This window comes from Saccopteryx bilineata, chromosome 5, assembly GCF_036850765.1.
Source record: "Saccopteryx bilineata isolate mSacBil1 chromosome 5, mSacBil1_pri_phased_curated, whole genome shotgun sequence".
NCBI lineage: Eukaryota > Metazoa > Chordata > Mammalia > Chiroptera > Emballonuridae > Saccopteryx > Saccopteryx bilineata.
Window position 1 is genome coordinate 197,153,486 of NC_089494.1, and position 25,526 is coordinate 197,179,011.

The following is a 25,526-nucleotide window of genomic DNA, read 5'->3' on the forward strand; positions in this document are numbered from 1 at the left end:
AGGTGTTTGCTCCATAAATAAGTAAATGGTTTTAACAAAACATTTCAGAAAAGGTTATGCAGATATAATCTAAGATTTTATTATAAGTTTTAATATTGAAAACAAATTTTTGGCCATATTTTCTAAGCTCTTTTACTCCAGCTAATCTTACATGGATGAATACATCATTTTCTATGTGCAATACAGGTTTATAAAATAATGATAGATGACAAAAATTAGTAATCATTAAAAGAACAGATTTCTCTGTATCTCTTTGTCATTCTACTCATTCATTTGTCTCATATTTTTGTTATTCTTTTTCATAGGGATTTGCTAAACAAGTGGATGTGTCATATATTGCCAAACATTACAACATGAGCAAAAGCAAAGTTGACAACCAGTTCTACAGTGTGGAAGTGGGAGATTCAACCTTCACAGTTCTCAAGCGCTACCAGAATCTAAAGCCTATTGGCTCTGGGGCTCAGGGAATAGTTTGGTAAGTGGATTTAACTTATATTTTTATATGGAACACCCTGTGTTAACTAGACACACATGCATGCACACCACAAATAAATTGCATAACACAATATGTAAATTAGACACACATGCACACACACCATTAATGAATTGCATGACTTGGAGGGGAAAAAATACAGGTTACTAAAGAGAAATAGAACTATGAACATTATTTGTAATCTATTACCCATTTGTTTACAATATGTATAACTTCATTTGTGACTACTTTTTCAGGTTTAAAAAATTACTTATTATACAAGAGCCATAAAATAACCCCAAAAGAATCAGAGGTTTATATTTAGAAAATTTTATTTGAATGTTTTCACAATAAGAAATGAGTAGGTATGTGATACAATAACTAGCAAAAAAAATCGCGTATATTCAAAAGAAGTATAAATTCTATCTCAAAGGTCCCTGGGACTTTTAAAGTTCAATGTTTAAAGTTCAATTACCTATTAGAAAAGTGGTATTTTAAAAATGTTTGCTGAATGTTTCCAAAATGGAAAGATTCTGTGATCCTTGATATCTATTCTTGTATGACATTTTTGAGAAGCCAGTGGAAATGATGACAAGTCAAGATCTAATTGACCTGATGTTAGATTGATAAACATTTCTTTTAGATACTTCTAGTGTAGCAATTAAATGTATTTAGTATAAACTTAATAGTGTAATACTTTTCAATTTTATGGCTTACACTTATAAGTAAAAATTTAGAACATGCATTCAAAATACATATATTTATAAAGGAAACTTAAGTATGTCAATATTTTTATTTGTAATATAAATTACTATGATATTAGTAATGTTCATTTAAAAACACAAACACTTTTGCCTGACTAGGTGGTGGCGCAGTAGATAGAGTGTTGGACTGGGGTGCGGAGGACCCAGGTTTGAGACCCCGAGGTCTCCAACTTGAGCGTGGGCTCATCTGGTTTAAGCAAGGCTTACCAGCTTGAGCCCAAGGTTGCTGGCTTGAGCAAGGGGTCACTTGCTCTGCTGAAGCCCCCCAGTGAAGCCACATAGGAGAAAGCAATCAATGAACAACTAAGGTGCCACAACGAAGAATTGACACTTCTCATCTCTCTCCCTTCCTGTCTGTCTGTCCCTATCTGTCTCTTTCTCTGACTCTCTCTGTCACACACACAAAAAAACCCACAAACAATTTTAAAGAACGAGATGAAAACTTTTATTTTTTTGAGAAACTTTAGGTGCACAACAAATCAAGAAGAAGGTACAAAGACTTGCCATGCATTGATTCCTGCATTATCAAAATTCCCACCAGAGTGGTACATTTACTACAATTGATGACCCTACATTGACTCATCATAATCACCAAAGCCCATAAAATTCATCAAAATTCACTCTTGGTGTTGTATATATTCCATGGGTTTGAACAAACATAAAAAACATGTGTTCATTGTTATGGTATCATACAGAATATTTCAACTGTCTTAAAAATCTCCTGTGTCCCTCCACTACTCCCAGCTCCAACAACCATTGATCTTTTTACAAAAAAGTCCAAATTTTGCCTTTTCCAGAATAGCTGGAATCAAACAGTGTATAGCCTTTTCAGATTGGTTTCTTTCATTTATTTATATGCGCTTAAAGGTCTTCCATGTCCTTTCATGGCTCTATAAGTCTATAGCTTATGTCTTTTTAGAAATGACTAATATTCCATTGTCTGGTTGTATCTCAGTTTACTTACCCATTCACCTATGTTAGGATATCTTGGTCTCTTTCAAGTTTATAGCAATTATGAAAAAAGCTGCTTTAAATATCCATTACTGATATTTATGTGGACTTAAGTTTTAAAATGTTCATTTCATTTTGACAACTGGTTTTAAGTTTTACTCAGATTGCTTAACTGATGCAAATAGCAGAAAGCAGGGTTGGTAAGTAAGGTTGGTTTAGTAAGGTTGGTGCACTTACTAAATCATCTAAATGTCATTTATCAAATATTCCCAGTCTTTTATGGAAATTTAGCTAGTAAATTTCAATGATTTATAATGTCAGTTAGTAGTTGTTTTTGCAATTTGAAAGATGGAATATTTTAATATTTTAAACAATGGGCCAAATCATTCATTTTGAAGATATCTATATAGGTAAAATGATTTATTTATTTATTTATTTGTTTGTTTGTTTGATTGCTTGCTTGTTTATTGGTGCAGGTATGAGGTGAAACTCTTTGTGGCACAAAACAATGTCATTGTTTAGTAGGCAGAATAATGGTTGCCCCAATGATTAAAGTGCTCATGTCCTAATATGCAAAATCTTGATTATATTATCTTACATAGCAAAAGGACTTCGCAGATGTGATTAAACTTAAGGATCTTAAAATGGGGAAGTTATACCAGAATATGCAGGCAAGACCAATCTAATATCATGAGTCCTTAAAAGTAGAAAAGGAAGGCAGACGAGTTGGTCAGAAAGCTTCAATGGGAGGAAAAAGATAAGAAATTTGAAACATGAGAAACTTGCCTTACTGTTGCTAGCTTTGAAGATGAAGGGAAAAAATCATAAGCCAAGAAATGGGGTGGCTTTTAGAAGCTGGGAATGGTCCGCAGCTGACAATCAGCAAAAAAATGGAGACTTCAGTGATACAACCACAAGTAACTGAAATCTTCCAACAAACCCAAATAATCAAGGAAACAGATTCTTCTCTAATACCTTTAGAAAGGCACTCAGCCTACTGGCATCATGATATTAATCTAGTGAGACCAATGTAGGATTTCTGACCTACAGAACTATAAAATCCTAAATTTGTGTTTTTTAAACAGCCAAATTTGTGGTGATTTGTTGAGGCAGCAATACTAATACACACGGTGTAATGAAGATTCTGCTATTAAGGTAATTGTTATAAATCTCATAAAAGCAGGCACACTGAATGCATATAACTTTTTTAAAGGAAAATCAGGGTGCCTCTGTCACCCTTCCTCAGACTGTGAAATTTCCGCTTTCTTTTCAGTTTACATTTTTAGCCCTAGGTAATACATGACCCCTGCTAGGGGGATAAAACGTGCATGGGAACGACCAGTATTAGTGTGTATTTTAAATTGAGTAATGTTTAATTTCTTTTCTACATTAGAATATATGCTTATATTTAATTCTGCACTTGATAGTTTCCATGCCAGTTGAAGAGTGAGAACCTCATTTAGGAAATCATTGCATTCATGAAAGACTTCAAAATGAAATAGAAAAAAATTCTTATAAAGGAGAGAAGATGGGAGAGGGAGAAAACAAAGTAATTACTGGCTGCCTTTTTAAATGGAAAATTGTAGGACATTAAAAAGTCTTTTTAAGATTCTCAGTTAATATGCTGAAATACTTTCTGGGATTGTTTCATTTTCCTTTAATTAAAACTTCTACAGAAAATGAGGACTTCCAGTGAAAGGAAGCTGATAACCCTTTAATGACTCAAAAACAGATCCAAAGCAAAAACAGAAATTTTGCTCCAAAGATAACAGACTGTCCCACACAGAGGACCCAGGTTCGAAACACTGAGCTGGTAGGCTTGAGCATGGGCTCATCTGGCGTAAGCGCAGGGTCGCTGGCTTGAGCGTGGGATCATAAATATGACCTCATGGTTGCTGGCTTGAGCCTAAAGGTTGCTGGCTTAAAGCACAAGGTCACTGATTTGAGCCCAAGGTCGCTGGCTTGAACAAGGGGTCACTCATTCTGCTGTAGCCTGCCGGTCAAGGCACATTTGAGAAAGCAATCAATGGACAACTAAGGTGCTGCAACAAAGAATTGATGCTTCTCATCTCTCTCTCTCTCTCTTTGTCTGTTTGTCCCTATCTGTCTCTCTCTCTCTCTCTCTCTCTCTCTCTCTGTCAAAAATAATAATAATAAAAAGATAACTGACTGTCCCAGAACGATTTTAAAATCTACCATTAATGTTTTTGTAGTATGTTTTAATTTATAGGACATTTTGGACCTCTATTTCTCTTTGTACAGGATGGGAATCATCCTAGGTCTCAGGCATAGTTACAGAAAATATATTTCAGAAAATATATGTCCTTAGTTAAAATGTTTAATCCAGCTTCACAATGAATATGTCAGTAGAGGGACACCTTAATCTCAAAATATTAGCCTTAGAGTTTCCCGAGATTATTATTAGTCTTTTTGTCTACAGCTGAGGGACATGGAAAGACCAAGATGAAGGGCAGAAAACAGAAAAGAGATGGCACATTTCTCTCCCTAATCTTTAAATTCACTGCTCTACATGTGAACAGACACCACAATTCCAGCACATTTCTTTCTTCTTTTTTGTCCCTCTTCAACTTAGCACTGAGATACTGTACTATTTATCTCTAGATCTATTCTCTTTCTCTTGCTCGTTTTTGTTTGTTTGGGGTTTTTTTTTTTGTTTTTTTTTATTGAGAAAAGGAGAGATAGTGAGACAGACTCCTGCATGCACCCCAACCAGGATCCACCTGGCAACACCCTTCTGGGGCTGATGCTCAAATCAACCAAGCTATCCTCAGTCCCTGAGGTCAATGCTCAGACCAACTGAGCTATTCTTAGCACCCAGGGTTGATGCTTGCTCGAGTCACTGGCTACTGAGAGGAAGAGGTAGAGAAGAGAAAGAGAGAAGAAAGAGAAGCAGATGGTCACTTCTTTTGTGTGCCCTGACCGGAAATCAAACCTGGGATGTCCATACATTGGGTCAACACTCAGTGAGCCAAGCCTCCAGGGCTGTATATCTACTCTCATATTAATTTGTCCTTTCTGTTTTTCTGCCTTTAATTTAATTTCCTGTCTATTGTTTTTGTCAACAATCAAGTTCATCCATCTCTCCCACCAAATACACATCCATTCCCAGACATGCTCCTGAAATCCAGACATTTCCTCTGTTCACAAAAACAGTCATGTCTGCATCCTATTTTGAATATCTCATACAATTGTGAGTTGAAGAACTTGATAACTGAGAGTGTCTGGGGAAGTCAATCTGAAACAGATGATCATTTATTTTACATTATTTTCTTTGGAGCAGAAATAAAACATGAAGGAACCAATTTCAAAAGTAATGTTCAGCCCTGGCCGGTTGGCTCAGCGGTAGAGCGTCGGCCTAGCGTGCGGAGGACCTGGGTTCGATTCCCGGCCAGGGCACATAGGAGACGCACCCATTTGCTTCTCCACCCCTCCGCCGCGCTTTCCTCTCTGTCTCTCTCTTCCCCTCCCGCAGCCAAGGCTCCATTGGAGCAAAAGATGGCCCGGGCGCTGGGGATGGCTCTTTGGCCTCTGCCCCAGGCGCTAGAGTGGCTCTGGTCGCAATATGGCGACACCCAGGAGGGTCGCAACATGGCGACGCCCAGGATGGGCAGAGCATCGCCCCCTGGTGGGCAGAGCGTCGCCCCCTGGTGGGCGTGCCGGGTGGATCCCGGTCGGGCGCATGCGGGAGTCTGTCTGACTGTCTCTCCCTGTTTCCAGCTTCAGAAAAATGAAAAAAAAAAAAAAAGTGATGTTCAACACTGATTTTTGTGCACATCACTATAAAAAAAATTTTTGTGTGTGTGCATAAAGAAGAATTTTGCTTTTCAACGTTAATGTTGACATATTGATACTTATGTCATAGAATTTTCATCTTCTTAACTTGTTTAAAATAGAGATTCATTTTGCTGTTCAGTTACCTTAAACTTTTTGTTGGGTTCTTGCACTTTCTTTTCCCTCTTTTGACTACTTTATTACTTACTGATGATCAGGTGAGAAAAAAAAAAACAGACAATACTAAAATATCTTATAAAGGAATTAACCACAACTTTTTTTTGCCATCGATGATAGAACAAGAATGTCATTATTGAAAACCATTAAATAAAATCTAATATAAAATCTTTTGGAATAAATGAATTTTTCTTTCCATCTCTGAGAGAAAAAAGATTATCCACTGAAGCAGAAAAAAACAATGAAAATTAAAGGCATATCTTAGAGATATTGCAGATATGGTTTCAGACCACCATAATAAAGTGGCTATCACTTGCAGTAAAGTGAGCAACACAAATATTTTGGCTTTCCAGTCCACATAAAGTTATGTTTATTAAACTGTAGTATATTAAAATATATAATAGCATTATGTCTAAAAAATGTATATACTATAATTAAAAAGCACTTTCGTGCTATAAAATGCTAACCCTCATCCAAGCTATCAGCGAGTCATCATCTTTGGCTTGTGAAGGGTTTTGCCTTAATATGGATGACTGCTGCTGACTGATCATAATAGTGGTTGCTAACTGTTGGGGTAGTTAATGTCAATTTCTCAAAAGAAGACAACAATGAAGTTTGAGGCATCCATTGACTCTTCCTTTCATAAACAATTTCTCTGCAGCCTATGGTGCAGTTTAATAGCATTTTACCTGCAGTAGAACTTCTTTTAAAACCTGTGTTCTCTCAAACCCTGTTACTGCTTTATCAATTAAGTTTATGTGATATCCTTTGTTGTCATATCTTAATGATGAAAAATTTGAGCTACTCCATCTACATTCTGATTTAATCAACCTGAACTAATAGCACACATTTACAAAATGAATGGCAAAGGTTAGGGGACACCTTTAAACATATACTAGAACAAAGGGGACTGAAACTTGGTGATGTTAAGGCACATGATGAAAGGGTATTCAATACCTATTTATTGATGATTAAAGTTAGAAAGGAAATTAAGTAAATTCTTTGAATTCTATAAAATATTTGCACATTTAAAAATCATTGATTTAGGCCCTGGCCAGTTGGCTCAGCGGTAGAGCGTCGGCCTGGCGTGCGGGGGACCCGGGTTCGATTCCCGGCCAGGGCACATAGGAGAAGTGCCCATTTGCTTCTCCACCCCCACCCCCTCCTTCCTCTCTGTCTCTCTCTTCCCCTCCCGCAGCCAAGGCTCCATTGGAGCAAAGATGGCCCGGGCGCTGGGGATGGCTCCTTGGCCTCTGCCCCAGGCGCTAGAGTGGCTCTGGTCGCAGCAGAGCGATGCCCGGAGGGGCAGAGCATCGCCCCCTGGTGGGCAGAGCGTCGCCCCCTGGTGGGCAGAGCGTCGCCCCTGGTGGGCGTGCCGGGTGGATCCCGGTCGGGCGCATGCGGGAGTCTGTCTGACTGTCTCTCCCCGTTTCCAGCTTCAGAAAAATACAAAAAAAATAAAAATAAAAATCATTGATTTAATTACAAATACTTTAAGATACCTTATAGCCGTGATGGTGAACCTATGACACGCGTGTCATCACTGACACATGTAGCCATTTTTTATGACACGCAGCCAAATGTGGCCACATACCAGAGAAGTATGGAGCCACATGCCAAGAAGGACATTTCATCCTCGGCTCCAGCATGGCCAGGTGCAGTAGCTGAGGATAAAATATTTGCTGTAGTATAGACATTCTGTGCTGGAGGTCTGTAGGCCAAAACAACAGAACTCTGGCACAGAGCATCTAGTTCTGGGACTTCCGGTTAGGCTGTTGGGGGATCTTTGACCTCACTTCCATCGGTGGAGCAGGGAGCAGTGGAATGCCACGGGGGATTCATTTGTGGGGCCCTTGTGATCGTCATTACCAGCAATCACATAATCACAACAACTATCATCCAATCTACTGTTCTGGGGTGTCATGGATTTCTAATTGACCATCATTACTGAGATAAGTGAGGGGGAGGTTGGGCGAGGCGAGGGCCTGTGCTATGGGTGCTGTTTCCCGCTACTAGAAATAGCAGCAGCCATCTTAATTTACATAAGATGAAACTTGCAGAATTTCAAGACAGCATCTGGACTCAGGTGTTTGTCAACTTAAGGTCAAAGCTTGAGAATCTGGAAAGGTGCCGCTTGGAGAATCAAGAGGAGTGATACTACGAACAGGAAATTTGGAATGCCTGGAACCGATTACCAGACACTTTTAGCACCCTGAAAAATTTAGCAATGGCTTTACTCACAATTTTTTCCTCTACGTACTTTTGTGAGACCTTATTCTCAGCGTTAAATAATATCAAAACCAACAAAAGAAACAGATTGACAGATGAAGTTAGTAGTACTTGCTTGGGCTTGAAGTGTACAAAATACCAACCTTCAATTGAAGATTTAGCCAATGAAATTCAGCAACAAAAAAGTCACTAAAAGGCAGGTTAGTTAAAGAATTCCCCCTCCCCCTCATTTATCTTGGTTCACGGCATCCCACACAAGTTAAATAATATCAAGACCAACAAAAGAAACCGATTGACAGATGAACAAAGAAGTCACTAAGCAGGTAAGTTAAATAATTAGTTTTTGGTTTATTAAATACAGTTATATATTACAATTATACATTTTTGCTATTTAAACTATAAATATCGCAAAATTATGGTTTTTTTCTCAAAGTGACACACCACCTGAGTTACTCTCGGTTTTTTGGCAAATTTTCATCAAGCTCAAAAGATTATCCATCACTGCCTTATAGTATCATGTTCAGTCATTATAGTTATAAATACAATTATAACTCAAAACAATTAAATTTCTATTTTGCTTTATCAATGATAGTATTTAACTTTCAATCTCTCAGAACCTCAGTTCATTCCTCTGTAAAATGTCAATAATATTAATAACCCACAGAACTCAAAAAATATAAAACAAAGTAGAAACATGACATTGTCTTATAAATTTGATATAATTATGACTTTTAGTAGATTCAGAGAAGGTAGATTTACTGTTTCTCTTTTCTAGCAATAAAAAATTATAAAAGGTTGACATACAGTGTGGGGCAAAGTAGGTTTACTGTTCATAATATGCAAAACACAGTTTATTTTTGTATTATTACTTATTAATTATTGTATTATTTTCCATAAAAACAACTGTAAACCTACTTTTGCCCTACCCTGTTTGTAACTCAGGAAGATGCTTGGTTTTAACAGATGCTTAATCATCAGATTGGGGATATTATATGAATATTATCATTGAAAACATGGGATTTAAAAAAAACCTTTATTAATATTTCTTAGCCTTTTCATTTTTATCTTTCAATCTGAGCTCCAGTTAACCAAGATTATTTTCAATAATTAAGTTTTAAACATTAGTTTTTAAATTTTGAGCATGGCTACACAGATCCAGCTAACGATCTTTAAGCGCAGAATTCTGACGGAAATGTGTTATGGTTGTAAGGTAGATGGTATGAAGAGAAGTGGTTGAAATCATCCAGCAGGTTTCTCAAAATACCAGATATCCTGGAAGACAAGAGACTTGGTCATTGATTCCAGAATGATGATTTTATTTTGTTTCTGAAACATTACTTATGAGCCTAGGGTACATTCTCAGAGTTCCTAATGAGCCATTAAGCTCAATGACACATCTTTAATCACACATTTCCGTTTAGCGCCTGACCAGTTGAAATGAGTACCCTCTGACCCACAGCTGGAATATCAGAACATTTTGTATCCCTTTTCTCCATTAATATTGCAATTTAGGTACTTAATTGCAACTTTCTTGGGATAAGGAGCATTGAACTTCAAATACTGTCTTTCATATTGCTAAGAAGTTTGAGGCGGTAATGGTTCAGTACAATAGGACAGAATAAGACACTGTATTCTTTTACATTTTGCTGTCCTTCTTGGCTCCTTTGCATAGCACAGACCCCAAATGCCTATTTACCATATTTTTATTGATGAGTAAGACTTGTACATATCACTTTGCTTTCCTCCACAGAGAAAATAGGGTACTTTGAGAAGCCATGGGTAGAAGTTTGATGGCAATATGCTTATTGCGAAAAGCAAAATGATATAAAATTATTATTTCTGTATGTTAACCATAAAGTATATATGTGTTCATATGTATATATACATATATATATTTATATATAATTGTCATGGTAATAGCTCATGCTGATGAGATTGGATGACATAATCCTCAAAATTATATATATTTGATCTTGGAAGGTATTATGGACATTTATTCTGAATTCTGTCTTTCCTCAGTAAATTTGTAATTAATTTACATCCTTATAGTATAAAGCCAACATTCCTCACAGAAAAAAAGGTGTCTCCAATTATATTAAATTATGCTAAAGAACAGGTGGCAATTGCTGTTCCTCAGATTCCTGAGATGGTTCTCATTTACTGCTCTAAGAGACCGGTCCCTTCTATCTGTAGAAAAGGTAGCTTTAAAAAAAGCCCACAAAACAAAAGAAGAAAGCAGGTAGGTGTTACAAATACTGTAACTAAAAAAACAGGGCTTAGAGGAGTATTTTATAAAGCAGAGAGAGAAGGTAAGTGCCTTTCTGTCTATAGAGTCATCCTCCTGGCCGGTTTCAGCATCATATTCCGTTTATAGAGTCTGAGCTGTCTTCCTAATCATGAATTTAAATGTGAGAGCTGAGGACAAAGAAAGACATCTTCTGATTTGGAAGTTTGAGTGACAGCCCTATCATTCCCTTGTTTCCACTTTTTATTCCTGGATTCATGAAATTTATTTAAAATATTTGACTTTGTCAAGTGAGATTCAATTTACATGTCCAAATTATGAAACCAGCATCAAAACATTGCATTTTAAACTCTCTGTGTGATGGCAAGAGTCTTAGTCACCATCAGAGAGGGACTTGAGCCACTTCATTTGGCATGGTGTTTCTTTTCATTTAAAGATACAAACTTTAGAATTATCTTAGCTTTGTTCATCTTCATTCATATTCACCTTTATTTCTTATCGTTAAAAATGTTTTCCACAGAGGCTTTTAATATGTCCATTCATAAAGATCAAGAATATTACTCCTAATCCAAAGCTACAAAACCAAATATACTGTGAACTTTTTTTGTTTGGGTCCCCCCCCCGGACTGGGAATATGGTTGAGGGATGTGTGCCCTGCACAAGGGCATGTGGAAGAGGGAGTGTAATGCTGGTGGCTGAGGCCAGGCAGGTTTGCCTAAGATTCAGGTAGATCAGTGGTAGTCAACCTGGTCCCTACTCTTCACTAGTGGGCGTTTCAGCTTTCATGGTGGGCGGTAGTGGAGCAACCAAAGTATAAATAAAAAGACAGATTTAACTATAGTAAGTTGTTTTATAAAAATTTATTCTGCCAAACTTAGTGAAAATCCGACTTAAAGTACTTGGTAAGTAATTATCATATGCTTTTACTTGCTATAACTCTGCTTTATAAATTTTATAAAGTAAAGTTACTTCCCTACTTTATAAATCACCATTACTGTGGAACCAGTGGGCAGTTAGAAAATTTTACTACTAACAGAGATACAAAAGTGGGTGGTAGGTATGAAAAGATTTACTACCCCTGGGGTAGATGGTAGAGAAATTGTGGAGCTGGAAGAAAGCATTGGACCATTACCGTTTAATAAAGTTTTGCAATGGCAGATGAGTAAATAGGGGAAAACCTCTTCTCATGGCAGCAAGTGAATGAACAGCAAAATGACCCCTCATGGTGGTGGGCAGGCAATCCACACTCTGCCACACACCTTGAGGGCAAGCACCCATACCTTACATAGACTATACACATATGACACTGCCATGTGCTCATGCATTAAGCAAGCAAAGTGCTTGCAGCTGCTAAATCTGCAAGCAAGCCTACCACAGCTGTTTTCTCTACAGAGAGTAAATGGAGTCTGGACTTCAGCCTGCCTATCACACACCCAGCAATGTTCCCAGTGGTCTCTTTCACCCAGAGGAGCTGCATTTTTCTAATTTAAACACTCACATCAGAAATACTAGAGGGTGATAATAAATGAAATTCATAATCAGGTAACCAATGAGAGACACTTCATTTAACTAGCAAAAATATAAGTTGGAGAATAACTAGAATAGAGAAAATCTAGTAAATATAGGATGTTAATTCACTGACATGAGATTAAGGCACCTAAGAAAACGCAAAGAATCAGGGAGCAGAAAAAAATCATAAGCCAAATTGTCATTCCTTTAACATTGTCCTTCTTCCTATGGCCTTTCTCCCAGTATCTCTTTATGGACATTCATGTTTCAAGGCCTTCCTATTCTCTGAGCCTGTCATTCTCCTGCTACACTAACTTTTTTTCTATGTACCCTGGAACCATGAAAATGATTGCAAAGACCTTCTCAGATGCTATTTTCTTACCTCTTTGTCCTCTCAGCTCCCTGTTTTCTAAACCCTCATCCAAACAGCCCAACTGACTGTTTTCTCTGCTCCTGCTGGAAGGCTGAGCCCAGCTGGAGAAATGACCTAATCATGCTGATTTCCTCCATTACAAGTTTATGTGCTTCATCTTCAGCTGGGCCCTTGTCACTGCTTAGCAATCCTTTTACGTATGTATCTCATCAGCTCCCCGTCCTGTTTCCCATGGTGGCTGTTATAATCCTTTTATAACTTGATTGCAAGCTCTCAATTCCACTTCAGCAGCCCTGTTCTTTGCAGAAGGCCTTACATCCTACTTCCTGGAGAAAACAGATGTCCTCAGGCAAGTGAGCTCTCAATTTTCCCTTCCACCTCCTAATTCTGTCATCATAGTCTTCTCTGCCCGATTAGTTCCTCCGTGGGGAGCTCCCAGAGGCTGGCCACCCACCTGTGTTCTTGATTTCATCTCCTTCCCCTGGGGCCTCTCAGTTGTTCAGTATTTTTCATCAGCTCTTTTTTCTCCAGTAATGTCTTCTGAGCTGATATAAGACCTCCCACCAAATTCTTATAAAACATGTTATATATAATGTGCCAGGTCCTCAAACTACCTCTCTGACACTCTTCTTTTATCATCAGATTTTTTGACAGAGAAGTTTGCACTTAGTGCCTCCACGTACTACTTAAATTCTCATTTCATGGACAGCCCCAATTCTATTACCATAATCCCTTTGATGGCACAGGATACTATGGACAAAGCTACTACTTTTTTTTTTCTTTCTTTTTTTTAAATTTATTTATTTATTTATTTATTTTTTTAATAAATTTTTATTAATGGTAATGGGATGACATTAATAAATCAGGGTCCATATATTCAAAGAAAACATGTCTAGGTTATTTTGTCATCAAATTATGTTGCAAACCCCACGCCCAAAGTCAGATTGTCCTCTGTCACCCTCTATCTAGTTCTCTGTGCCCCTCCCCCTCCCCCTAACTCTCTCCCTCCCTCCCTCCCATGTCATCCCTCCCCCCCCCACCCTTGGTAACCACCACACTCTTGTCCATGTCTCTTAGTCTCATTTTTATGTTCCACCAATGTATGGAATCATGTAGTTCTTGATTTTTCTGATTTACTTATTTCACTCCTTATAATGTTATCAAGATCCCACCATTTTGCTGTAAATGATCTGATGTCATCATTTCTTATGGCTGAGTAGTATTCCATAGTGTATATGTGCCACATCTTCTTTATCCAATCTTCTATTGAAGGGCTTTTTGGTTGTTTCCATGTCTTGGCCACTGTGAACAGTGCTGCAATGAACATGGGGCTACATGTGTCTTCACGTATCAATGTTTCTGAGGTTTTGGGGTATATACCCAGTAGAGGGATTGCTGGGTCATAAGGTAGTTCTATTTGCAGTTTTTTGAAGAACCACCATACTTTCCTCCATAATGGTTGTACTACTTTACAGTCCCACCAACAGTGAATGAGGGTTCCTTTTTCTCCACAGCCTCTCCAACATTTGCTATTACCCGTCTTGTTGATAATAGCTAATCTAACAGGAGTGAGGTGGTATCTCATTGTAGTTTTGATTTGCATTTCTCTAATAACTAATGAAGCTGAGCATCTTTTCATATATCTGTTGGCCATTTGTATCTCTTCCTGGGAGAAGTGTCTGTTCATGTCCTCTTCCCATTTTTTTATTGGATTGTTTGTTTGTTTGTTGTTGAGTTTTATGAGTTCTTTGTAAATTTTGGATATTAGGCCCTTATCTGAGCTGTCGTTTGAAAATATCAGTTCCCATATAGTTGGCTGTCTGTTTATTTTGATATCAGTTTCTCTTGCTGAGCAAAAACTTTTAATTCTGATGTAGTCCCATTCATTTATCTTTGCCTTCACTTCTCTTGCCATTGGAGTCAAGTTCATAAAATGTTCTTTAAAACCCAGGTCCATGATTTTAGTACCTATGTCTTCTTCTATGTACTTTATTGTTTCAGGTCTTATATTTAGGTCTTTGATCCATTTTGAATTAATTTTAGTACACGGGGACAGGCTGTAGTCGAGTTTCATTCTTTTGCATGTGGCTTTCCAGTTTTCCCAACACCATTTGTTGAAGAGGCTTTCTTTTCTCCATTGTGTGTTGTTGGCCCCTTTATCAAAGATTATTTGACCATATATATGTGGTTTTATTTCTGGGCTTTCTATTCTGTTCCATTGGTCTGAGTGTCTATTTTTTTGCCAATACCATGCTGTTTTGATTATCGTGGCCCTATAATATAGTTTAAAGTCAGGTATTGTAATGCCCCCAGCTTCATTCTTTTTCCTTAGGATTGTTTTGGCTATTCGGGGTTTTTTATAGTTCCATATAAATCTGATGATTTTTTGTTCCATTTCTTTAAAAAATCTCATAGGGATTTTGATGGGAATTGCATTAAATTTGTATATTGCTTTGGGTAATATGGCCATTTTGATTATATTTATTCTTCCTATCCAAGAACAAGGAATATTTTTCCATCTCATTGTATCTTTTTCGATTTCCCTTAACAATGCTTTGTAATTTTCATTATATAGGTCCTTTACGTTCTTTGTTATGTTTATTCCTAGGTATTTTATTTTTTTTGTTGCAATCGTGAAGGGGATTATTTTTTTGAGTTCGTTTTCTAATATTTCATTGTTGGCATATAGAAAGGCTATGGACTTTTGTATGTTAATTTTGTATCCTGCGACCTTACTGTATTGGTTTATTGTTTCTAATAATCTTTTTGTGGAGTCCTTCGGGTTTTCGATGTATAGGATCATATCATCAGCAAAAAGTGATAGCTTTACTTCTTCTTTTCCGATATGGATGCCTTTTATTTCTTTGTCTTGTCTGATTGCTCTGGCCAGAACTTCTAGCACCACGTTGAATAAGAGTGGAGAGAGTGGACAACCCTGTCTTGTTCCTGATTTAAGGTAGAAAGTCCTCAGTTTTATGCCGTTTAATAGGATGTTGGCTGATGGTTTATCATATATGGCCTTTATCATGTTGAGATATTTTCCTTCTATACCCATTTTGTTGAGAGTCTTAAACATAAAATTGTGTTGTATTTTATCAAAAGCCTTTTCTGCATCTATTGATAAGATCATGTGGTTTTTGTTCTTTGTTTTGTTGATATGGTGTATTACGTTAACCGTTTTGTGTATGTTGAACCATCCTTGAGATTCTGGGATGAATCCCACTTGATCATGATGTATTATTTTTTTAATATGTTGTTGTATTCGGTTTGCCAGTATTTTGTTTAGTATTTTGGCATCTGTATTCATTAGAGATATTGGTCTGTAGTTTTCTTACTTTGTGCCATCCTTGCCAGGTTTTGGTATGAGGGTTATGTTGGCCTCATAAAATGTGTTTGGAAGTATTGCTTCTTCTTCAATTTTTTGGAAGACTTTGAGTAGAATAGGAACCAAGTCTTCTTTGAATGTTTGATAGAATTCACTAGTATAACTGTCTGGGCCTGGACTTTTATTTTTGGGGAGATTTTTAATAGTTTTTTCTATTTCCTCCTTGCTGATTGGTCTGTTTAGGCTTTCTGCTTCTTCATGACTCAGTCTAGGAAGGTTGTATTGTTCTAGGAATTTATCCATTTCTTCTAGATTGTTGTATTTGGTGGCATATAATTTTTCATAGTATTCTACAATAATTCTTTGTATATCTATGATGTCTGTGGTGATCTCTCCTCTTTCATTTTGGATTTTATTTATTTGAGTCCTGTGTCTTTTTTCCTTGGTGAGTCTTGCCAAGGGTTTGTCAATTTTGTTAATCTTTTCAAAGAACCAGCTCCTTGTTTTATTGATTTTTTCTATAGTTTTTCTGTTCTCTATTTTATTTATTTCTGCTCTGATTTTTATTATCTCCTTTCTTCGGCTGGTTTTGGGTTGTCTTTGTTCTTCTTTTTCTAGTTCCTTAAGGTGTGAAGTTAAGTGGTTTACTTCGGCTCTCTCTTGTTTGTTCATATAGGCCTGAAGTGATATGAACTTTCCTCTTATTACTGCTTTTGCTGCATCCCAGAGATTCTGATATGTCGTATTTTCATTTTCATTTGTCTGTATATATCTTTTGATTTCTGCGCTTATTTCTTCTTTGACCCATTCATTTTTTAGAAGTATGTTGTTTAGTTTCCACATTTTTGTGGGTTTTTCCCCCTCTTTTTTGCAGTTGAATTCTAGTTTCAAGGCTTTATGATCAGAAAATATGCTTGGTACAATTTCAATTTTTCTAAATTTGCTGATATTGTCTTTGTGGCCCAACATATGGTCAATTCTTGAGAATGTTCCATGTACACTAGAGAAAAATGTATACTCTGTCGCTTTGGGATGAAGTGTCCTGTAGATGTCTATCATATCCAAGTGTTCTAGTATTTCGTTTAAGGCCACTATATCTTTATTGATTCTCTGTTTGGATGACCGATCTAGAGCCGTCAGCGGTGTATTGAGGTCTCCAAGTATGATTGTATTTTTGTTAGTTTTTGTTTTAAGGTCAATAAGTAGCTGTCTTTTATATTTTGGTGCTCCTTGGTTTGGTGCATATATATTAAGAATTGTTATGTCTTCTTGATTCAACTTCCCCTTAATCATTATGAAATGACCATTTTTGTCTCTGAGTACTTTTTCTGTCTTGTAGTCAGCATTATTAGATATGAGTATTGCTACGCCTGCTTTTTTTTGGGTGTTGTTTGCTTGGAGTATTGTTTTCCAGCCTTTCACTTTGAATTTGTTTTTATCCTTGTTGCTTAGATGTGTTTCTTGTAGGCAGCATATAGTTGGATTTTCTTTTTTAATCCATTCTGCTACTCTGTGTCTTTTTATTGGTAAGTTTAATCCATTTACATTTAGTGTAATTATTGACACTTGTGGGTTCCCTACTGCCATTTTATAAATTGCTTTCTGTTAGTTTTGTATCTAGTTTGATTCTTCTCTTTTGTTTTTCTATCATTTGTTTTTGTTTGTTTGTGTTCCATACTTCTTTCCTCTGTTGCTACCTTTTTTAAGTCAAGTGTTTTTGTGGTGGTTTTTTTAAGGGTGGTTACCATTAAGTAATGAAAAGGGTACCTACCATATTCATTGTAGTACCCTATCTTATAAGTATTTCTGCACTTCATCATCCTTTGCTACTGTTAATCTCCATCCTCTCCCCCCTTTTTTTCCTTTGTTGTCACAGTTTAAGTTTGGTTTTATTGTGTTCTTGGTGGAGCTGTTACTTGTGGTGTTGTTTTCTTTTGTTCTTTGAATCTGGTTGGAAAACCCCCTTTAGTATTTCCTGGAGTGGGGGCTTTCTGTTGATAAATTCTCTCATCTTTTCTGTATTTGTGAATGTTTTTATATCTCCTTCATACTTGAAGGATAGCTTTGATGGGTATAGTATTCTTGGCTGAAAGTTCCTCTCTTTCAGGGCTTTAAATATTGGGGTCCACTCTCTTCTAGCTTGTAGAGTTTCTGCTGAGAAATCTGATGATAATCTAATAGGCCTTCCTTTATATGTTGTACTCTTCTTTTCCCTGGCTGCCTTGAGAATTTTTTCTTTGTCATTGGTTTGTGCCATCTTTATTATGATGTGCCTTGGAGTGGGTTTGTTGGGGTTAAGAAAACTTGGTGTTCTGTTTGCTTCTTGAATTTGAGGCTTTAGTTCCTTCCACAGGCTTGGGAAGTTCTCGTCTATTATTTGTTTGAGTATATTCTCCATTCCATTTTCTTTCTCTTCTCCCTCTGATATACCTATTATTCTTATGTTATTCTTTCTGATAGAGTCAGACAATTCCTGTAGGGCTTTCTCATTTTTTATTATTTTTGAGTCTCTTTCTTCTTCTCTCTGTTGTGCCTCAAGTTGTTTGTCTTCTATTTCACTAATCCTATCTTCAATCTGGGCTGTTCTGTTAGCTAAGCTTGTTACCTCGTTTTTCAGCTCGTGAATTGAGTTTTTCATTTCTGTTTGATTTGTTTTTATAGTTTCAATTTCCTTGGTAATATATTCTTTGTTTTCATTGAGTTGTTTTCTGATCTCCCTATATTGCCTTTCTGTGTTTTCTTGTATATCTTTGAGTATTTTTAAGATTTCTATTTTAAATTCTCTGTCATTTAGCTCCAAGGCTTCCAATATGTTAAGTCTTTTCTCCATAGATTTTTCCACATCTATTTGTGTTACCTCTCTTTCTTTTGTATCCATAATATTCGATTTCCTCTTTCTTATTGGCATCTGAGGGTGGTCTTATTGATAGCACTAATTAGAATTAATAAAGAGTAAAAAGTAAAAAAAAAAAAAAAAAAGGTAAAACATCCCACAAAAAAACCAGTAATAATTTATTATTTCCCCCTTTTTTTCTCTCTTCTCTTTCCCTCCTCTCCCCTCCTCAGGGAAATATCGTGCCTATAATGGAAGGCCTGATTTGGGGTGAAGAGTTCAAGGGGCAAAAAAAAGGGAATAGAGACCTACTAAATGCAAAAAAAAAAAAAAAGGAAGAAAATCTTAGACAAGCATAAGATGATTTGCTTGTAAGTGATGGTCAACTAAGAGATATAATGAGAGGGATAAGAGGGAACCAGGAAAAAGGACCAAAAAAGAATAATAAAGAAGAAAAAATAAAAATAATAAGTAAAAATCTGTTGTATTAAGTGGAGCGAAGACTAAATACAATGGAGACCTTGGGTTGGGAGGACCCAAAATGCCACAAAAATAAACAAACAAGAAAAAAAAATAAAAACAAAAGCAAAAAAGAGAAATAAAGCCAAAAAAAAGCCTTGAGTCCCAAATTAACTAATTTGTTCGTGATTGAGGATTATATGGGAGGAAAGTAAAATGAGAAAAGAAAAAACGAATAGAAAGGAAAAAATAAGAAAAAGAGAAAAACGAAGGAAGAAATAAAATACGAAGAGAAAAAAACAAAATAAAGCAAGACAAAAAAAAAACAAAAACAAAAGAGGAGAGAGTGAGAGTTAAGTGTTTTGGAGTATAACCTTAAAGGAGGGTGAGGATAAAGAAGAAAAATAAAATGCAACACTCATGGGTAGTGTAGCTCAAGAAAGGGGAAGCATAAGATGGGCAGAGAATAGAAGGACCGTGGTGGAGGAAATAAAGGCAAAAAGATAGAAGAAACAAACAAACAACAACAACAACAAAAACAAATTAGTGGATCAAGTTGTAAAGTCTGTGGGTTTTTCTTGATTTTGAGAGGTTAACTTCTTCCTTTTTCTTTTCTCTCCCTCTTCCTAGTCGGTGACTCTGTACCCCAGGCTCTGCCCCTGTGTCACTCTTAGGTAGGGATTGGCAGTTGATGGGATTCTATGGCAATGTCATATAATTGGCTTTAGTCTTGCTGGAAGTAAAGGCTTGTTGGCGTTTGCAGGGTCCAACGATGAGAGAGTTTGCTTTCCTGGATTCTCTCTCCTAGTCTCCCCTTTCTGAATTAGCAGCCTGGTGATCCAGCTATAAGGCTGCAACTGCTTCTGCCTGGGGAGTAAGAGGCTCAAAGAGCTGGGAAATCCCCACTCTATCTCCACTCAGTGCAAGGCTTTGGGAAAGGCTCTGAGAGTCAGGGCCTCCAGTGTAATCAGGCGGGGGTGGGAGTCAATTGTTGTCAAGGTGACTGTTCAGCGCCTATCATTTAGTTGGACCTCTCAACCCAGGCTTTCCACACTTTGTAGCCTGTTTTTGCAGGGAAGAAGAGGCACTAGTCTCTGCTTACGACTAGTGTAGTATAGACCTTATTATCTGCCAAGTCCTTCTTGTTAGCGTTTACCCCTGAATATGGAGGCTCTATCAATCAGAAGTTGCTCCCGCCCCTTTAGCGAGAGGCACTAAAAAATATCACGCCTCTTGTCTTGGATCGCTGAACTGAGAGAGATCTTATCAATTAGAACCGAGGGTGCGCAGATTTTATGGGTTAAGCTAATTTCAGTGATTGGGTCGCATCTGTGCTTCTGAAGGTATTTTAGGCTGCCTGCGTGCGCCCCTCCCCCAACGCTTGATTGTTAGCTTTAATGGCTGGGTGAGGTGCCCCGCCCACGGAGAGAATCTCCCAAGCCTCTCCTGCTCGCCCCGCCGCTGGCGGCTGGACCGCACCAGGCGCAGGATAATGGAGCCCCCTGGGTGTGCGGGCCAGCAGGGCGCCCTGGGCACATGGAATGCCCAAGGCACGCGTGCGAATGGGGCTCTCCGGGCACCGGTGGCCGGCGACCCCCACTCGCAGTGTGCGGGCCGCTGGGAACGTCAGCGGTGCTCAACCGGACCGGGCGCGCGCGCGGCTGCTCGCGGCGGCTCGCGGCGGCTCGCAGTGGCTTGCAGCGGCGGCTCGTGGCGGCCACTCGCAGTGGCGGTTCGCAGCAGCTGCAGCTCACGGGGGCTCGCGGCAGCTCGCGGTGGCGGCTCGTGTCGGCCGCTCGCGGCGGCTCGCGGTTCCCAAGTATATGGGCTGACTCACCACAGGCACACTTCCTTGCGGTTTGAAAGAACGTCCCTGTGGTAGATTCCTCCACACCCTCGTCTCTCAGATTCAAGTGATAACAGTCCTTTCGCTATCAGTTTGTGTGGAACTCCGGAATGCTCCGAGGATAAATTTTTCTGTTTCTAGTTGATAAATTTGTTGTGATTTAGGGGAGAGTTGTCGGACGCGCTGCTCACGGCGCCATTTCCGTGACGTCCGACAAAGCTACTACTAACTCCCTAAACTGTTAATCCACTGGCTTATTTTTCAGATCCATTTTATACTTTTTTGTAATATTAGGAAATCTTAAGTGTTTATTAAATTCTTCTTTATAATTTTTTTAAAAAGCTTTAAATTTATTGTGGTGACATTGGTTAATAAAATAGCATAAGTTTTAGATATACAATTCTATAATAAATCATCTGTATATTATATTATGTGTTCACCACCCCAAGTCAAGTCTCCTTCCATCACCATTTATATCCCCTTTGCCTTCTTCTATCTCCCCCCCGTCCTCATCCCCCAATTCCTTATGGAAATCACCATACTGTTGTCTGTGTCTATGAGTGTTTTCTTTCTTAGTCCCTTCACCTTTTTTACAAATCTCCCCGACTTCCCTCTTTTCTGACAGCAGCCTGTTCTCGGTATCTATGAGTCTATTTCTTTTTCTTTTTTTAAAGAAAGGGGGCAGACAGGGAGAGAAGGAGACAAGAAGCATCAATTCTTCATTGCAGCTCCTTAGTTGTTCATGAATTGCTCTCTCATATGTGCCTTAACCAGGGGGCTCCAGCTGAGCCAATGATGCTTTGTTCAAGTCAGTGACCTGTGGCTCAAGCAAGAGACCATGGGATTGTGTCTATGATCCCATGCTCAAGCCGGCGACCCCATGCTCAAGCAGGATGAGACCATGCACAAGCTGCCGACCTTGGGTTTTGAACTTGGGTCCTCAGCATCCCAGGTCGAGGCTCTATCCACTGTACCACTGCCTGGTCAAGCTCTATGGTCTATTTCTATTTTGTTTGTTAGTTCAATTTGTTGATTAGATTCTATATATAAGTGGAAATTATATGGTACTTGTCTTTCTCTAACTGGCTTATTCATTTAGCATAATGGTCTCAATGTTTATTCATACTGTCACAAAGTGTAAGATTTCCTTCTTTTTTATGGCTGAGTAGTATTCTGTTGTGTAAATCCACTAGTCTACTGATGGACACTTGGGCTGCTTTCAAATCTTGGCTGTTGTAAATAATGCTTCAATGAACATAGGGGTGCGTATATTCTTTTGAATTAGTGTTTCAGGTTTCTTCAGATATATTCCCATTTATGGAATCACTGGGTCATAAGGCAGTTTCATTTTTAATGTTTTGAGGAACCTCTATACTGCCCTCCACAGTGGCTACACCAGTCTGCATTCCCTTCGACAGTGCACAAGGGTTCCCCTTTTCTCCGCATCCTTATCAATACTTATTGTTTGTTGATTTATTGATGATAGCCATTCTTACAGGTATGAGGTGATATTTCACTATGGTTTTAATTTGCATTTTTCTGATGATTAGTGGTGTTGAGTACCTTTTCCTATGTCTATTGGCCATCTCTATGTCCTCTTTGGAGAAGTATCTATTCAGCTCCTTTGTCCATTTTTTAATTGGATTGGGGTTTTTTTGGTATTGAGTTTTATAACTTCTGTATAAATTTTAGATATTAATCCCTTATAGATGTATCATTGGCAAATTTGTTCTCCCATTCAGTGGTTTGTCTTCTTTTTTTGTTGATGGTTGGTTGATGTGAAAAAACTTTTTAGTTTGATGTGGTTGCATTTGTTTATTTTTCTTTTGTTTTGCTTGCCTGAGGAGATATATCAGAAAAAAATGTTACAAGAAATGTGTGAAAGCTTACTGCTTATATTTCTTCTAAGATTTTTAAGTGTTTGAGTCTAACATTTAAGTCTTTAATCCATTTTGAATTTATTTTTCTATATGCTGAAAGAAAGTGGTCTGGTTTTATTATTTTGCATGTATCTGTCCAGTTTTCCCAACAGAATTTATTATATAGAGTATCTTTACATCATTTCATTTTTTTTACCTTTTTTCTCAAATATTAATTGACAATAAAGGTGTGGGTTTATTTCTGGCCTCAATATTATGTTCCACTGATCTGTATGTCTGTTTTTATGGCAGCAATATTCTGTTTTGATTACAATGACCTTGTAGTACAGTTTGATATCAGGTAGAATGATTCCTCCAAACTTGTTGTTCTTTTTCATGATTGCTATTACTATTCAGGGTCTTTTCTGGTTCCATATATATATATTTTTTGGAATATTTGTTCTAGTTCTGTGAAATACATCATTGGTATCTTGATAGAAATTGCATTGAATTTAGAGATTGCTTTGGGTAGCATTGACATTTTAATGATGTTAATTGTTTTATCTATGAACACAGTATATGTTTCCGCTTATGTATCTTCTTCAATTTCTTCAGTGTTTTATAACTTTCCAAGTGCACTTCTTTTATATTCTTGGTTAAATTTAATCCTGTGTATTTTTTTTATGTAATTGCAAATGAGATTGTTTTCTTAGTTTCCTTTCTGATAGTTCATTACTGGTATATAAAAATGAAAATGAATTCTGGATATCTATTTTTTATTATTCTATTTTATTGAATTCATTTATCAGTTCTAGTAATTTTTGGTGAAATCTTTAAGGTTCTCTACATATGGAATCATGACATCTGCAAATAATGACAGTTTTACTTCCTCTTTTCCAATTCAAATTTTTCTTTTATTTCTTCTTTTGTCTGATTGCTGTGACTAAGCTCTTCCAGAACTATGTTGAATAAGACTGGTGAAAGCCTACATCCCTCTCTTATTTATGATCTTTAAAAAAAATTAAAATCTTTTTAATTAAAAAGATTAAAATTGAGAATGGTGTTAGCTGTAGGTTTTTCACAAATGGCCTTTCTTATGTTGAGTTATATTTCCTCTATTCTTATTTTGCTAAAGGTTTTATTTTTATCATAAATGGGTGATGAATTTTATCAAATACTTTTTTTCATCTATTGATGTGATCATGTGATTTTTATTCTTCATTATATTATGTGCTGTATCATGTTTATTGATTAATGGATGCTGTACCAACCTGGAATCCCCAGAATAAATCCTACTTGATCATTGTTTATGACCTTTTTAATGTATTGCTGGATCCAGCTGCTAATATTTTGTTAAGGATTTTAACACCTATGTTCATCAGGGATATTGGCCTGTACTTTCTTTTCTTTGTAGTGTTTTTGGAATTAGGATAATGCTGTCCTTGTATAATGAACTTGGGGGTCTTCCCTCCTCTTAAAATTTTTGGAATAGTTTGAGAAGAATTAGGTGTTAGTTCTGTCAATGTTTGACAAAATTCTCTGTGAAGCCATCAAGTCCAGAACTTTTGTTTGTTGGGATGTTTATTTTTGGTGGTTGATTGTTAGTTTTTTGTATTTTTCTGAAGTGAGAAGCAGACAGGCAGAGAGATAGACTCCCCCATGTGCCCAACTGGGCTCCACCCAGCATACCCACCAGAGGGCTATGCTCTGCCCATCTGGGCTCTTGCTCCTTTGCAACCAGAGCCATTCTAGCACCTGAGGTGAAGGCCATGGAGCCATCCTCAGCACCCAGGCCAACTTTTCTCCAATGGAGCCTTGGCTGTGGGAGGGAAAAAGAGAGATAGAGAGAAATGAGAGGGGGAAAGGTGGAGAAGCAGGTGGACATTTCTCCTGTGTGCCCTGGCCAGGAATCTAACCCAGGACTTCTACATGCTGGGCCAATGCTCTACCACTGAGCCCACTGGGCAGGGCCAGGACGTTTTGATTATTGCTTCAGTTTCAATAGTTGTAATCTGTCTATTCTGATTCTCTAATTCTTTCTGAATCAGTTCTTGAATATTATATATATCTAGAAATCTATCCAGTTTTTCCATTAGTATATAGGTTTTTTTGTAATATGTCATTCAGCCTTTAGTATTTATTTGGTGTCTTTTGTTGATTCTCCTATTTCATTTTTTTATTTGATTCATTTGAGTTATCTCTCTGTTTCTTGATGAATCAATTAAAAGTTTATCTTGTTTATATTTTCAAAGAACCAATTTTTTATTTCATTGATCTTTTCTATTGTGTTTTAGACTCTATTTTGCCTATTTCTTCTCTGATCAGTATTATTTTCTTTCTTCTACTTATTTTGGGCTTTTTGTGCTGTTTTTTCCACAGTTCTTTTAAGTGTAAAGTTAGATTTTTCATTTTAGATTTTTCTTGTTTAATAAGGTAGGCCTGTAATGCTATGAATTTCCCTCTTTGCATTGTTTTCACTGTGTTACATAGTTGTTGGGCTGATCTGTTCTTATGTTCATTTGTTTCAAAGTATCTTTAGATTTTCTCCTTGATCTCTTTGTGAACCCATTCATTGTTTAGTAACACATTATTAGACTTCATATCTCTATGTTTTTCAGGGTTTTTTTTTCTTGAGATTGATTTCTAGTTTTATATTGTAGTCTGAGAAAACCTTAATATGGTTTCAATCTTG

At 37.3% G+C, this 25,526-nt stretch overlaps 1 protein-coding gene across 6 annotated transcripts in view; it reads left to right on the forward strand.

The window, feature by feature from the left end:
• Positions 1 to 25,526, forward strand: part of MAPK10 (mitogen-activated protein kinase 10) — a 343,572-nt gene that overhangs the window by 198,146 nt on the left and 119,900 nt on the right. For all 6 annotated transcript variants that reach the window (XM_066280170.1, XM_066280166.1, XM_066280168.1 and 3 more), the window contains exon 4: positions 306 to 475. In XM_066280170.1, coding sequence (XP_066136267.1) covers positions 354 to 475 — 122 coding nt within the window. In that variant the 5' untranslated portion in view covers positions 306 to 353. The remainder of the gene's footprint in view (positions 1 to 305; positions 476 to 25,526) is intronic.